This window comes from Gallinula chloropus (assembly GCF_964237585.1).
Source record: "Gallinula chloropus genome assembly, chromosome: 1".
In the NCBI taxonomy this organism is placed as follows: Eukaryota; Metazoa; Chordata; class Aves; order Gruiformes; family Rallidae; genus Gallinula; species Gallinula chloropus.
The window spans coordinates 212,402,570-212,418,439 of record NC_140085.1 but is presented as its reverse complement, the minus strand read 5'-3'; the positions used below and the strand labels follow the sequence as shown (position 1 = coordinate 212,418,439).

General features: G+C 41.2%; 1 protein-coding gene across 2 annotated transcripts in view; it reads right to left on the bottom strand.

Moving 5' to 3' along the window:
• FRY (FRY microtubule binding protein) overlaps positions 1-15,870 on the bottom strand; it is a 179,370-nt gene that overhangs the window by 34,054 nt on the left and 129,446 nt on the right. For both annotated transcript variants that reach the window (XM_084279472.1, XM_084279471.1), the window contains exons 42-51: positions 15,323-15,510; positions 14,330-14,424; positions 12,760-13,361; positions 10,985-11,082; positions 10,722-10,892; positions 5,100-5,240; positions 3,856-4,035; positions 3,196-3,357; positions 2,313-2,387; positions 1,108-1,278 (exon numbers count right to left, since the gene is read on the bottom strand). In XM_084279472.1, the coding sequence (XP_084135598.1) occupies positions 1,108-1,278; positions 2,313-2,387; positions 3,196-3,357; positions 3,856-4,035; positions 5,100-5,240; positions 10,722-10,892; positions 10,985-11,082; positions 12,760-13,361; positions 14,330-14,424; positions 15,323-15,510 (1,883 nt within the window). The remainder of the gene's footprint in view (positions 1-1,107; positions 1,279-2,312; positions 2,388-3,195; positions 3,358-3,855; positions 4,036-5,099; positions 5,241-10,721; positions 10,893-10,984; positions 11,083-12,759; positions 13,362-14,329; positions 14,425-15,322; positions 15,511-15,870) is intronic.

The following is a 15,870-nucleotide window of genomic DNA, read 5'->3' as shown; positions in this document are numbered from 1 at the left end:
TTTTAGCAAAGTCATGGGCAGCTGTGAGCCAAACCAACTTTATTTTGATACAGAGATTCCTGACTTGGAAAATAAGGACTCAGTGACATCTCTTTATCTCTTTCCATTCCTTCATCCTTTCTCTTCATTGGAAAAAAAAAGGAATGAACCCTGAGGGGTCTGCTTACCCTAAAATTATTTTACTAATGTAATTCAACTAGGGAGAAAACTGATTATTACTTTTTGTACACATGTTGTTCTCAGGGCTAAGAGCAGTATCTGAGAGAATTCATGTTAAAACAAGATTATGACAAGACAATTTATTAAACTGTTACATTTTCTGAACACCTGAACCTTCAGTGCTTCAAAGCTAATGATTTCTGAACTTCTAAATAGCAACAAAATTGTTAGACTTGTTTGGCAATTGCAATTGATAATCATTTTTGGCCTTTCCCACTCAAAGAGAAAAAAATAGTCCAGGTTTGATATAAGCAAAGTTAAAGGGTGTAGCCCCCCAAAATTCAGCAATTCGTCATCCTTTTTCCTTCAGCAGTTTCAGCTCAAGCGAGCTGACAGGCTTCACCTGTCAAGACTTGATCTGAGCCCTCAGGGTTCTGTTTAGCTCCTGCACGAAATGATGAAATCTCAGACACCTAAGCAGAGTGGAAGGTACATCCATCTATGTGTTAGTGATTTCATCAGCAGTTGCAGGAGTAACAACCGCCCCAAGGCCTGAATTCCTGTTTTGGAGAGTTACTCTTGGACCAACAGATTTAGAACAATGTCATGTTATGGGGTTTTAATCAGCAAATATATTTTTGTCTTTAAAAACTGTATTAAAATAAATACAGTAAATCCTCTGAAAATGTACTAGAACAGAGGCTTTATCTTCCAGTAACAGTTTTGCAGTGTTTCCTAAAGTAGATTCGGAAAGGAAGGGTGTGGTAGCCTCTTACTGCTTTGCTACTGAAATAAACACTAAGTGAACGTTTAGAAATAAGCTGATCTCAAAACTAAGTTTATAGTTACAAAGTTAAGGTTTTATGTTACAAGAAGAGTACAGGGTTTAGTAGAAAGAAGAACAAGCTGTCTTAATAGAAAAGTTGTTTCAGAGAAAATATACTGTACCTCCCCATCTTCCAGCTCAACATCTAGGAAATCAAAGTCCCTAAAGACTCTGAATTGCTGTTCACTGTTTGAATCATCCATGTTCTCCTGCTCCCTCGTTCCGTCTTCTGAAGACACCAGGCTTGTCTGGTGCTCAATGAGATCCAAATCACCACAGGAGGAAAAAATCACCTACAATTGAAAGGATTTCTCTTGTAACAAACCGTTCCCTCCGGTTGTTTCTTCCGAAAAGCTGTAATTGGGTATTCGGAAGACTGTATTTCCAGTACACACCTAATTCCTTCACTGAGTATTTTTAGAACACTCTTTATTATTTATGTTGGACAGGTGCCTTCAGATTAAACTTGTACAAAGAAACAACTTCATACTGCAGGAACACGTCCAAGAATATTACAGCTACCTCCTAATGGCTGCAGATTGATGCTGCCTGGATGGCTGTGTGTGTTTATAGGAACAAAACTGAGAGAGAACTTAGGAAAGAAAATACTGGCAAGGGGATGGGATAGTAAACTCATCAAAGAATCTCCAGTTAAAAATGATGTTCAGAAACATGTCAAGATCAGAAGACACAGCGAGCTGTAATTTTTCCTTTCCTACTAGAAATAATGATGTCTGCAATTCAGTTGCAAAAATGCAACAGTCCCTCTCTTGCAGAAATGAGGGACCTGTTCAGCAGAAGTGACAGACAACACACACAAAAACATTCAGAAATTTTCCTTTCTCTGGAGAAAATAATTAATAACTATTTTAAGAGCTTCTGACCTTGGGTGATCTATTGCCCATTTCCTGACACCAGATAATATTACTTTAAAGATTGACATTAGAACTACTATCTAATGGAAAAATCAGACACATGCCCCTCCCAGTTTTATTTCCATAATTTAATTTTTTACTTTTTAACCGCTCTAGATTGGTAATACCAGAGGATATGACTGTCTACCCACTAAGATGACATAAATAAACCCTAAAGCCTTGCAGGTCTCTCACAGCAAAACCATATGTAACTCTATGTAAATCACCTTGAAGGGAGAGGTACGTTCACTCTGCACGCTGACAAATGTAGCATGGGCCAGTATAAATGATAATGACAGCAGTGTGATATGAATCTATGCAAATCAGGATAGCAGCTCTGGGAAACTAACTTCTTCACTTTTAAAGTATAGGACACGATGAAAGAAAGAAGCAGTCAATATCAAGCTACTTACTGAAGGGTTTTTACTCAGCCCAACTTCCTGACCACATAGGGAAAGGACATGCACCAGCTTTTCCTTTGTCCTTTTCTAGAAAACAAGATGTTTCTCAAGTGAGCATATTTTAACCACTCCTTCTCCTGGTGACTAGACACTTGCATTAAGAATTTTTAATCAGGAGGAAACAACTGAAGAATTAGTCATTAAGTGCTCAAAGGTTTGCTTTCAGAGCAACTATGCATACAAGGAAGCATAAAGTAACTTTTAATGACTTTGGTGTTTAGTATTTTTAATTAGCTTATTAATTCTATTTAGCATATAAGAAATCATTGGATCATGTGCATCACTTCAAAATGACAGTTCAGAAGCTTAAAATGAAGCTCATGTATATTTATTATTTTGCAGAATTTGGCTTGAGCCACTGCTATATAATCTGCTGTATTAAAACAAAAGCAAAAAATAAATTCATTCTGCATGGCTACATTGTAATTGGCAGATGGCCAAGATCAATAAGGTAATCAAACATCCTTTTTTGGAAAATTGTTTCAAGCAAGTCTTTTTACCCCATTTCCCAAGAAAACAACACTTAGAAAGTTGCACGTGCTATCTGCTCTCCTTAGCTAAATCTGACCTAGACTTAGAGGTGTTAAAGTGATGCATTTCCTGCAGGCTGAAAGAAAAACCCTGGCAGGACAGAAGACAGACATAACTGTTGATTTCTGAGTCCAAGAAAGATATTCATCACAGAGTCAGATGCTCTGCTGCCACTGCCCCAGCCAGCCAGGACCACTGCATAGAGCATGGAGGGCATAAGCATTTAAGAACCTGAGTGTGTGTTAATTCAGCTGCTCCAAGGGCAACTTGCTAATGAATAGTGGGATACTTAAAAGGAGTTTACCTGAGAGTATTGGGGTCTCTTCCAACTCACAGGAACAAGGACATTGGAGTTAGATCCTGATGAGGTTGAAGAAGTGCTTCTGGTAACAGCCATTGCCCTGGGTTTACCATCTCGTCCAGAAGAACTTTGTAGCTCATCATACCGTCTCCCAATAATTGGAGTCTTAAATAGAGAGTAATTAATAGCACAAGGTGTCTATTTATATTCACATTTCCTTTTAACCTTGATGTCTCACTATTCTCTATATGAAATAGCCTACAATGCTTGTTCACAGCTATTAATAGAGTTGCCCGTTAAAGTCAATAGGACCATTGAGTTGTCTGAAGTTAAAAGGTGTACAAGCTTTGCAGGATAAAGACTCCTGTAGAGTTCAGTCAGAAGTCAGGCAGTACTCCGCTGAAGGACTCCTGTGTTTAGCAGTTACAGAGAACATTAGCACCCAAGTATAAATTGCTTATATTTTACAGTTGACACAATTGCAACACAGCTTTTCAACAGATAATTTTAAATACAACTAGTAATTGCTTCATAAAAAACCAAATCTAGTTTGGTAATTTTCCTTTCCTGTTTTTTTCAGCTTTCTTAAGGAGCTGCAGCACATGTTTTAGGGTCACCAAATGACAGACCTAAGCTGTTTAGTAGCAAAATTACAAATGGTACCTCTGAAATATCAAAATGAAACTCTAAAGTCTTCCCTGGCAGCTCCTTGGAGGCACTGTTCCACACTCGATGTATTTCCATCTTTGAAAGATCGCTGTGTTGGTAGGATGGTAAAACTAAACTGGCAGAACGAGAAACTACCAACTTCAGGATGTTCAAGGCTTCTCTCCAGTGAATGCTCTAGAAAGAGGTATACTTAATCAGCAAACAGAAAGATTCACACACATTCAATAATATTTACAGTCCACATTCATATTTTGTGCCATATAATAAAACTGTGGGATTGGAGTATCACTATTCTCTCTCCCTCTTGGCCAGTGACAAGGTACATACTTGCAGAATGATTTCCACAGCAGAGAACAGGACGTGCCTAAGGTGTCATTGTTAGGGAACTGGCCTGCACCACAGGAGACATGAGCACAAGGCCAACTTGGTAAAGGATTTAAAATTTCCTACCTGAATGCCTTAGTCAGTATGAATAAATCCAAGGGTCACTGCAGAATCCCTATTTAAATCAGACTCCACACAGGCTCTTTACACCTGTGACTTTGTAGTAGAAATGTGTTATTTTCCATTTGCCAAGAATTAGTTGCAGAAGTCTGGAGGCAAGTGCTTATGCCACATCTCCCTCATGCTAATAATTAATGAGTGGTCAGTTGGGCTCTGCCTGGTATTAAGCTTGCTCCCTGTGTAGTGTAGCTACAGGCTAAACCTTCCCACACTGTGAATGCACAGTTGGGCATCTTATCTGGGGACGTGCAGACTGTGAAGCATCAGGATGTTTATAAACTAAATACCAAATTGGACAGTCACAGTCATAGAATCATAGAATCACAGAATGCTCTGGGTTGGAAGGGACCAGCTCCAACCCTCTGCCATGGGCAGGGACACCCTCCACTAGCCCAGGTTGCCCAAAGCCTCATCCAACCTTGCCTGGAACACTTCCAGGGATGGGGCTTCCACAACCTCTCTGGGCAACCTGTGCCAGTGCCTCATCACCCTCACAGTGAATCTCTTCCTAATGTCCAATCCAAACCTACTGTCTTCCATCTTGAAGCTATTACCCCTCATCCTATCACTGTACTCCGTGGGGAATAGTCCCTCTCCAACATTCCTGTAGGACCCCTTTAAGTATTGGTAGCCCTCCCTGCTAATCTAGTTTTAAATTCTTACAAAGAAAATCAATTTATGATAGCAAATACTGCTAAATTCCTATATTAATAGAAAAAAGATATGGTACTTACCTGTACATATTTTTCAATGGTTTTTAGCACTTCCATATTAAACTGTTTCACAGGAATAGCTGACAGGTCCATATAACTAAGAAGACTGTAGATCATCTGTAAGAGGGACTGTTGCATACTGGGAAGGCCTTTTTCTAGAAGCTGTTAAAAGAAAGAAGTGAAAAATAACTAAATTTTGACCCACTTCTTGCCATGGATAAAGCTACTAGCTTCATGAATACCATTTGTACTGCTAATCTCTCTTCACTGATTTTGCAATGCTGTTTTACAATCATTTTAAAGTGAGGATGATACAAGTGTGAAATAAAAGAGATGTTAGCTTGTTTTGATAATGAAATCTATATTTTATATATGCTTGCCCTAACTTATCCAGAAAACACATTCAGCAGTTGAGCAAACTGGCAGGTAAAATTTACCCTGTAATTGGGGAAGTACATCCAATAAAAACAGGGGAGTATCTTTTTATTTCTACCTTTGCTGAAAGCCAATAAGGAAAAAGAAAACACCCTGAAGAAACAAAGCTATGACTATTCAGACACCAATATGTATTTATCCAAATGTATTTCACTGCCAGCACTCACTGGCTGTAACTGCCAAGGAAACTTTTTCTCTTAAGAAGGAGATGGAGTCCCTGGGCCCTCTTACTGTTGGGGCTCATACAAAAAAAAGTCTTTATCTACATCCTGAATTTTGGAAGACCTGGGTATAGATCCCAGAATGTGACAATGAACCTTGGAAATGTAACTGTACTGATATACCTACGTGACAGTAATTCAGGAGGTGTACAGACAGACATGCTGTTTGCATGAGTGTGTGAAATATCCCAGCTGAAAATTTTCTGGAAGGTAGCACATTCTTTCATTGGTGACAGGTACTGTCCCACCCAAGAAATTTCACAGGCAACCAAATGTTATTGCTAGAGGTTACCAGAAGCATAAAAGTAGACCCTATCCTTCTGTTCAGGCAAACAAAAGAAGTTCTCACACTGGTTACAAGAGATATCAGGATCCAGAAAACAATTACTTGAAAAAAGGTGTACCCCAACAGAGAAAAATTTCAACTGTTATCCAAGTGGAGTCCAGTAATTGGATGCCCTTGCTGGCCTGAATGACAAAATTATTTTTGTTGAATGAGAATGTTTCATGCCAGCCAAACTAGAATGATCAGCTATCACACAGAATCACAAGGTTGGAAGAGACCTTTGAAGATCATCGAGTCCAACCATTCCCATCCTAAGCTAAACCAGATCCCTAAGTACCTCATCTGCCCTTTTCTTGAACACATCCAGGGAAGGTGACTCAACCCCCTCCCTGGGCAGCCTGTTCCAGGCCCTGACAACTCTTTCAGTAAAAAATTGTTTTCTAATGTCCAATCTGTCCCTGCCCTGGCACAGCTTCATGCCATATCACACAGAATCATAGAATCGTTTTGGTTGAGAAGACCTTTAACATCATCACATCCAACCATTAACGTAGCCCTGCCAAGTCCACCACTAAAACACGTCCCTGAGCAGCACAACTACATGACTTTGAAATATCTCCAGGGAGGGTGACTCAACCCCTTTGCTGGGCAGCCTGTTCCAGTGCTTTCACTGAAGAATTTTTTTCTAATAACCAATCTAAATCTGGAACATCTTGAGGTCATTTCCTCTTGCCTTATTGCTTGTTACTTGGGAGAAGAGACTAAACCCCACCTGGCTACAACCTCCTTTCAGGTATTTGTAGGGCATGATAAGGTCTTCCCTCAGCCTCCTTTCCATAAACAACCCCAGTTCCTTTAGCCTCACACTCTTGTTTTCTAGACCCTTCATCCCACTAAGTATATTCTGATTTCTTTCACCAGTAAAAATGGCCAGTAATCAGTGATTCATAAAACAAAATAGGCAAATTCCATTAAGAGCACAATAGATGGAACTCACTATGCTTTTACCTGTTCCTCCACAGAAAGAGAGCAAGAATTTGAAACTGAAATGTACTATATAGTAACATGCTTCAGAACATGGAGACTTTTACTGAGAGATAAAATGTGCTTTAGCAATTCTTCAAAATGGGGTTATTGAGCTTTTCTTGCTTTCCACTAGGATCTTGCAATGGAAGGTTTGATTCCTTCCTCGTAAATAGTTTATATGATCCAGCACATCAGCTGGTATACTGGTTCTGCGTAGGGATAAAGGATTAGAATAAACTATTTGGATGAGAGAAGGGTTTTTTTGTTCTCTGACAAATTTATTGGGAAATAATGGGAATTATGTCTGCATTGCTGGTTAGCAGTAGAAGAACTTTACCTCTGAAAGCTTCTTATTTCCATTCCAGTTTATATAAATTTGGTGTCAACATAATCCTTTGACTTAAACAACTTAAAAGACTCTTGGTCCTGAAGCTTAAACAACTCTTGCCCTTTAAACTCTAAATATTTGTGGACTGTGCCAGTTCTCACTTGTTCAGATGAGTATGTGTGGTGGTTGACAGTCCAAGTGTGTACTTAAATACATAATGAGTATGCAACAAGAAAGAGTATTTCAGTTTAAAAAGAACAGCAACTTTAAAATGCATATAGTTCAGTAAGAATTCTTTTGCTGACAGAAGTAACAAAAATAGCAGCAAGATGGAGTTGTAGTAACACATCATTTAGATCAGCGAGTTCCAGGACAAAGAGTTTCCACTGTATTTGCAAAAAGAAAATGTAAATGTTCTCAGACTTTTTTTTCTCTTGACTCTGGTCCATAAGAAGTTTTGAAGAACTGTGGATTCCTCTCTTGTTAAGTGTGTGGTAACTATCTGGGTCTTATCTGGGTTTAGGGATTCCACACTCTGTTAGCAACATTTGTCCCTTTCCTGAAGCAGCAACTAACCTAGAACTAGGTGGAAAGCAGAGCCTGCCCCTCAGAGGGCTGCCCTGGCTGGCTGCTGAGGTTTGATGTGGCTGCTGGGGTGCTGTAGCAGGAAACAGTTCCCTTTTCCCCTCCAAATACGGCACCAGGTGAGAAGAGATACTCATGTCTTAGACTGGGTTAGTCAGTCAAACTGTGTCCACTGAGGAAAACAAGGCAGCATTTCACAAGTCATGTCTGATAGACAAACCATTAGTGGGATAATGTCTGATCTAGGATGTGCTTCCCCTTGCAACACACGTTTTAATCTCTAGTTGTTCCTTGGATTTGAACAGGTTATGAAAGCTCATGGTTCCATCACAAGCAATCCTCTAACAGGGAGGAGGGGGAAACATCTACCTTGAGCACATTATCGTGCACTACATGTACCTTCTTCTGTATTGGCTATTTAAGTCCAAGAATGAGCCTGGACTTAATGAATCACCAGTTTAATGTAGGACCCATGTCATCCCAGAAATGCTCCCAGAGTGATTATGGCACAAGATTGATTAAAAAAAAGTAACATGCAAAAATCCAGGAGGCTTTCAGTAGTGTGTTTGTATGCTGACTTTGGTAGTGCAGGCTCCAAGTTCTACTGCACTATTACATAGTGATTCTTCCTCATCTGCAGACTGAGATTCTCAAGTATTTTTCTAGAAGAAAGAAGTTTTCATGGATGGAACTGTAACACGTATAACTGAGTAAGGAGCACAGCTTGGCACTGTAAGGTTTGGATAAGAACACAGTTCAAATGTCTTATTTCATGCCAGATTCATAGTCCTAGCTGACAAGCAATTACCTGCCATTAAATAGGTTAAATGCAATTTTTTGTCTGAATGGCAATAATTGAAGCTTTTATCTTCTTCTGAGAGCATCTGTTCAAATAGTACTAATAACTTGTGGCAGAAAGTCCCTTTCTGAATGTATACCTGTGTTTGGAGCAGTCACTGTTGCAACACAGACTTCCTTTCTTGTTCTTAAGCACTGCAGGACTCTGTTTCCCTTAGGAGAAAGCAGCAGGGACTGAGCCAGCTAAGGCCTCCCAATGTCTATAACATTCAACTGCAGACTGCCCAGTGGGGCTCTTAACCCATTTGGCTTTACATAGTCACAGTATATCCTGCAGTCAGTTTACAGGAGACAGGAGCACATTGTCTATCTTGGTCTGGGGATTAGCTAAGAAGAAAAGGGGAAACATATTCTGAATGCTGGAAAAATCTTTTTCATGGCCACAGCAGGCCAAACAAGATGATTTCTTGTTTCTTGCTCCTCTGCCAGACCTGCTGCTACCCAATGCCCATACAAATACTCCCTAGACATGACTCAACAGAACTGCAGTCAAGGTAAATACAGAGAGAGGAAGTTGTGCTTACTGATCTGTCATCTTGCAGTGATGGTGCTATGTGAGGAATGTGCCTTGATTATGGTCAAAAACTTGCCTGGCTTGCTGTGAATGCAGTGGTGTGGTGCCAATATACAGCAAGGGGAAAAATGCAAAGAAAGAGTCTCCATACACATGTCTAAGCCTGTTTGGAGGGGAGTGAGATCATGTGCAGTGGCCTTTATGGAGGTGCTGCAACACCAGTAACTGTACATAGAGCACTGACAGGAGAATGGAGGGGCAAACGCTTTCCTAAGGCTGGGAAAGCAAAGAAGAAAGAGTTTAAATCTCAATTTTTACAGGATTTGTTTTTCAGGAGTACAAGTTTTTGCTATGAAGGAGACACTAGACTCTGGAGGATTATGAGTCATGATTAAAGAGCTAGCAGATCTTCAGAGCCTTTGAGTTTGAAAACAGACTGAAAAACTTCAAGGTCCTGTTTTAGTCTGCTACAGGAGAGTCAAGGCTTTCACCATCAGCTAAAATCTGACTGGATTGTTAACTTAGAGCTTCCCTGTGCAAGGTGAAGAATTGCAGCTTGAGGCAGCAAGGCCAAGTTTGCTCTGAGTGTGGGAGCACAGCCTGGCCTCTGAGGCTCTTGAAAAACTGTGGATAGCCAGTATCAGAGATGCCTGTGGAGTTTTTGTAGACCCTTTGGCAGAGGGGAAAATGAATCTGCTCCAAAACCCAAACCCTTCTCCCTTGAGAAGAGGGGAGACCAAAGGCATCTTACTACAGCACAGAAGTGAAGAAATAAATCTGAGAGCTCTACAGCAAAATGGTGTCCTGAAACTGTACTGACAGGGGATGCAGAAGATCAAGTGGTCTAGCTAAAGAGAAGAGCTGAGCCTTGGATCCCAAATATCAACTCTGAATCAACTCTGTACTCCATGCATGAGATATGTCAGGAGTAAGCAATGAGAACAGGGGAAAACTTGGGCAGCAAGTTCATCCCTTTCAGTGTCAGAGGAAAGCAGACAAATTTCTATCAAGAATCAGATTCTTATACAGCAGATGGCATCTTATTTATGTTGCTAAACCCCTTCTGGAATTAGTCCTACTCTTAGTTTCCTCAGTGGTATCTAAGTAAAACTTGTCCAGTTTTTCTCTCTCTTTCACAGCTGAAAAGCTGGTGAGTGAAGCTGCTTCAAGATGTATCAATCAGCCCTTCAGCCCTTCGTTGGCTTTTGTTTCAGTGTTCAGTGTCGATTTCTCACAGTAACAGCCTCTCATTCTCCTAATCTCTGCTTTTTACTCCTAATTATAAATAACAGCTACAGAAGAAACCCCAGTAATCTACAGGTGGACTTCAGCTCTTTGGGCTGTTAGGCAGCAGGAGAGTTAAAGCAGGAAAAGCTTTTAGAAGACTTACCTCAGCCAAATAGGTAACCATACTCAACGTAATGTCAGCAAATGCTTCATGAAGGTAGCGGCAAACCACGTTCACCCAGGTAGCACAGTCCCTCGTATAGCTGTGTGTTTTATACAGGGTCATGACATGTGCAAGGTTTGATAGCTTGGGGTTCTTCTCCTCCAAGCAAACCTAAGTAAATATAAATGTCAAGACACATTAAGAACAAGGCGAGTGCAGTGACAGGGTTTGAGGATGTAGAGATCAGTAAGTAACTTCGATACCTGAGCAATCCTTTCGGCGATATCTTTACAAAACTGGTTTGGGCTGTCAAAATGCTGAATTAAATGGGGCAGGAGACACAAAACATTCAGTGGAAATCCTAGGAGAGGAAAAGGCAGAAGAAAATATGTATTTTGGGCAGCAAGAGCCACAGTGTTTCACGGGAAGTCATGGTTTCAGGATCACATTAGTCATGAGCTGACACAGCCTGTCAAGCTGTTCACGCCTTTGGCCACGCTATGTTTGTCTTAAAGGGGCTTTAATTTGAAAATCCAACATATCATTTAGGCAACAGTACTGTTCTAAAGTGATATTTTGCAAACATTACCACACACAGACAGGTGTTTGCAGGATAAGATATCTCAGAAAAGTATGCATTTTATTCTTATTAAAGAATATGTTTATCTTTTCTACTTGAGTGGTATTGGCAGTCTCAGCTGGTGGCATTTTCATTACTGCTGCTACAACACCAAAAGAAATGCAGTGAGTATTGATAAATGAACAACAGTTTTGGTCAGGCTGCCAGGCACAGCTTCCATTGTTTGGAACTGTTCAAATTATTAATAATAATGAAACAAAATTCTGACGGGTCAGATGAGACTACTCAAATGGGTGCTTCTGAAGCCAGGAGATGGCTCCAGTGCCAAGGGCCAGCTGCTGGCCTTAGTGTAAGGGCTCTGTCTGGAGCTGGGATTCAACTCTTCTGCTTGAAGTCATAGCTCAAGGCAGTTAATGATCTGTAGGCACTGACTGTAGTGGAGAGATGTTACAAAAGCTGCTCCTGTTCATGTGGGAGCTCAGAGCTCACAAGTCCAACAATTTGTATTTGGACACAATTTGCTTTTTGAAAAGAATCTGACTGATGAAAATACCTTTCTAACCACCCATTCCCTCTTGTTATGCACAATTAAACAAGCTGCCTGAGTCAGAAGTGTAATTTCCCTTGGCTTCCTTTATACCCAGGGTAAAAACACCCCAGGAGATACCTCCAGGTGGTACTGTCACAGCCCATGTGTGAACTGCCCAACCAAAGTCAGGAACACAGGCAGCAGGCAGGTGCTTAGAGATGGGCAGGCTGCTCATGGCATTCACCCCTTTACTCTGTGTCTGTCAGGACTTAGTTGTGAAGCCTGCACAACTGTCTTAGTATCTGTTTCTGACTGAGACAGGAGTAAATATTCAGAATAATACAGAAACTCTCTTCAAGAAATAAAATTAAGAAGTGGTCACAAGCTCAACTAAATAAATGGGAATTTAAAAATGTTATCTTATTTCCTTATAACCCAGGCCTTTCTCCTCATTCATTAATGTGCTATTGTAGTTTATCTAAAAAGTCTACAAGAGTTTTCAATATTGATATTTCTAAGAAAAAAATCCCATGAAGCACATTTAAAATCGAATCATTTGCAATGTTCTGAAAATAATTCAATAGAAAATCTGGTCAAAATAGGTTATAGAAAATTTGACAGTATCTCCTTACATATGTTTCTTTTGTCAGCACTCAGAAACTTTTATGCTGCTAAGCACTAGGAAGAAAATGTTAAACAATACATGACCACTCTCCTCCAATAGATTCACTTTTCAGAAACATGGTGCTATGAAGTTTCCAGAAAGCCTGCCCAACTCGAAATTACATTATTAGAAGAGAATTCTATATTAAAAGAGAAAGAATAGATGCAGTTTTGGGTTTGTGCAGATAGCACAGATGAGCTCTGCCACCAAATGTCAAACATCAAAGCAACAGAAACCCAAAGAAAGGAAAGCACACTAGTTTTACCTATAGCTTGAGAGGAATCCACCATGGATATTCTAGACACTGGTGTCAGCAAGCTGAAGAGCTGTAGTGTGAGATCAGTGGTAGTGAGGGAGGTGAATCCTTTCAGGAGTAGCTGCTGAAGCCCGGAGAAGTCTGCCCACTTCAGCTGTCCTTGCAACTTCTCTAACTTCTCCCGGTTTTCAGCTTTATCTAGTGGCAAATGAGCTAGAAGTTTATTCAGCAACCGCAACGCCATTAGATACTCAAACTCGAAATCTGATTCCATCAAAGCCACAGCAACCCAAAAGATGGTGGCCAGTAGGTTGGTTGGATTGTTAATATGGGATGGGTCTGTGAGACTGTCCTTTAGAGAAGATGAACTTCTGGTTTTCGAGGACAGGCCTTGTTGGGTGCACGCCTGAATTCTGTCCAGTGTGGCACTGCGTGGTGGGTCTGAGGACTTGTCCACGTCTCCAAACTTTTTGGGTACAGAGAAGCTCCTCTGGTGCCTGCTTCGCTCAGCAGTGGCTGTGTTACTGCTTGCAGGGTTCACATTCAGCTGCCCCGTGCTCTTCCGGTTCGCAGTCAGTTTGGTGCTCGATGTTAAGTCTGGAGAAGACGAACTGAACCCACAACATACAACATACAAGGCAGTGTGTGAATGCACAGCTTGAAACCTGGCTACACTGCATGCAAGTTAAGTGTTAAATAAATATTTCAACAGGAAAGGCAGGGACACCAACCTCCAGGCCTGGAGCTACACAAGGTTGCCCAGGGCCCCATCCAACCTGGCCTTGAACACTTCCAGGGATGGGGCATCCACTACCTCTCTGGGAAGCCTGTTCCAGCACCTCACCACTCTTAGTCTAGTTCTCTGAAGGCTACAAACAAGCTGAGTCTTACCAAAATTATTGTATGCTGTCAGACTGCAGAACTGCATGCTTAATATAGAATCATAGAATCATAGAATAGCATGGGTTGAAAGGGACCCCAAGGATCATACAGCTCCAATCCCCCCTGCCACAGGTAGGGCCACCAATCTCCAGCCTGGATCTACACAAGGTTGCCCAGGGCCCCATCCAACCTGGCCTTGAACACCTCCAGGGATGGGGCATCCACCACCTCTCTGGGCAGCCTGTTCCAGCCCCTCACCACTCTCTCTGGAAAAAACTTCCCCCTAAGATCTAATCTAAACCTTCCTTTAGTTTTAATCCATTCCCCCTTGTCCTGCCAGTGTCTACCCCTTGAAAAAGTCGATTCCCCTCTTGTTTGTATGTTCCCTTCAGGTACTAGAAGGCTGCAATGAGGTCCTCCCACAGCCTTCTCTTCTCCAGGCTGAACAAGCCCAGCTCCCCCAGCCTCTCTTCATAGGGGAGCTGCTCCAGCCCTCTAATCATCCTTGTGGCTCCTCTGAACCCTCTCCAACAGTTCCACATCCTTCTTGTATTGGGGCCCCAGCTCTGGACACAGGACTCCAGATGGGGCCTCCCGAGGGCAGAGTAGAGAGGGACAATCCCCTCCCTGTTCCTGCTGGCCAGGGACAGTGTCATGAGACACCGAAAAAAGCAGTACAGTTAGGACAGGCTCTTACCGTGATAACACCGTCAAAAGATCACTGTTCTTCAAACAGTCTGACAGATTATCCACAGCAGCTTCCAAGGTAAGTAGCGCCTCCATTACGTACCCCTGTCAGTACAGCAGGTTAACTCTTTCAACAGAGACATTCAAAACAGCCAACATTTGAAAACTTTTCAGCTCATAAAATTCCTCCTGAAGAAAGAACAACATCCTTGTGCCTGCCCTGAGCATTCAAATGTCACTGCAGATTTGGTTTATTTTCTGCTGCTGAATGATGTAGGAAGGGCTGCAAGAAGGGCACATATCTCACCAGGGGATTGGTAATGGCACACAGGACCTCTGACTTGCAGGTCACTGACTTAAATTCCATGCAAACTGTTGTGACAGAATATTACTGTCATCGTGTGGCAGTTTCATTACCTAAGTAAAATATGGAGGTAATGTCAGCCTATTTTTTTCTTAAGAGCTAGTAGATCTCTTTATTAAGTCTCAAACCTCACAATAAATTGCAGAATTTCAGAAGAGAACAGTCTGTTTAGCTAAAGCAAGTGAACATCATAGTTCACTAAGAGGGAAAGGGATCAAAATAGGTTGAGTGTAAGTTCTGTATTGTTATGGGTGGGTTCCTTTATTCCACAAGACATTAATTTTGAGAAACAAGGAGGTGTCTGCCCCATGTTGTCAGATTACATCAGCAGAGAGGACGATGGATTCCTTAAGCTCTCACTCATGATGTGAAGAGGGAAAAAATGCTCACCACAAAAATGTAATTTTGAGTGACATTTACTCATTTCTAGTTGGTATCTTTAGAACTACTAAGATTGCAACAGTCTGATGAAGGCTTTGATAAGGTACACATGGATTTGGTAAACTCAAAGGTAACCTTTTCTAAGGCCACATTCTACTTTACATCACTTGACTCCAGAACACCTTGATAAAATTGTCGTATTAAATTCAATACATCTTAAATCAACAGTACTAAGAAGCATTGTGGCTCCACACATACCTGAATCTCATCTCCATGTTCTCCAATAACTTCCACCAGCCTTGACAGGAGGTCAGACAACGCATGTGCAGAGAGGGGCTGCTTTAGGGCCCTGAATATTTGGAAAGAGCGACCTGCATAATGTCTTGAAGAGCTTGAAAGAGCTGTTTGTAAAGCAACTTCACTCAAATGCTGCTCCAAATGAAAACCTAAATGAAAGAGGAGCAGGTAATTTATTTTTCTTTAATGACAGACTTTACCTCGTGTCACAGACAGGCTGAACCAGCTCTGTGGGGAGGATACACACTGTAGTGTATGCTGCAAAAGATGCAGAAAAGACTGGGTTTTGGGAGAGTTTCCCACTGATTACATTTATTTCACACAGAATGTAAGAAAATTAACTGCAGAACCCAACATCTGAGTCTGCAAATGCTTATCAACAAAACCCTGAAATCATCTGATTTAAATTTTTGTTTTGCAATTCATGGGCAAACTTCCAAGCCACCCACTACTCCTGCTGACAGCAACACAGCAACTTCTGAAGACCCCCAAACTTAAAGCTGAACTAG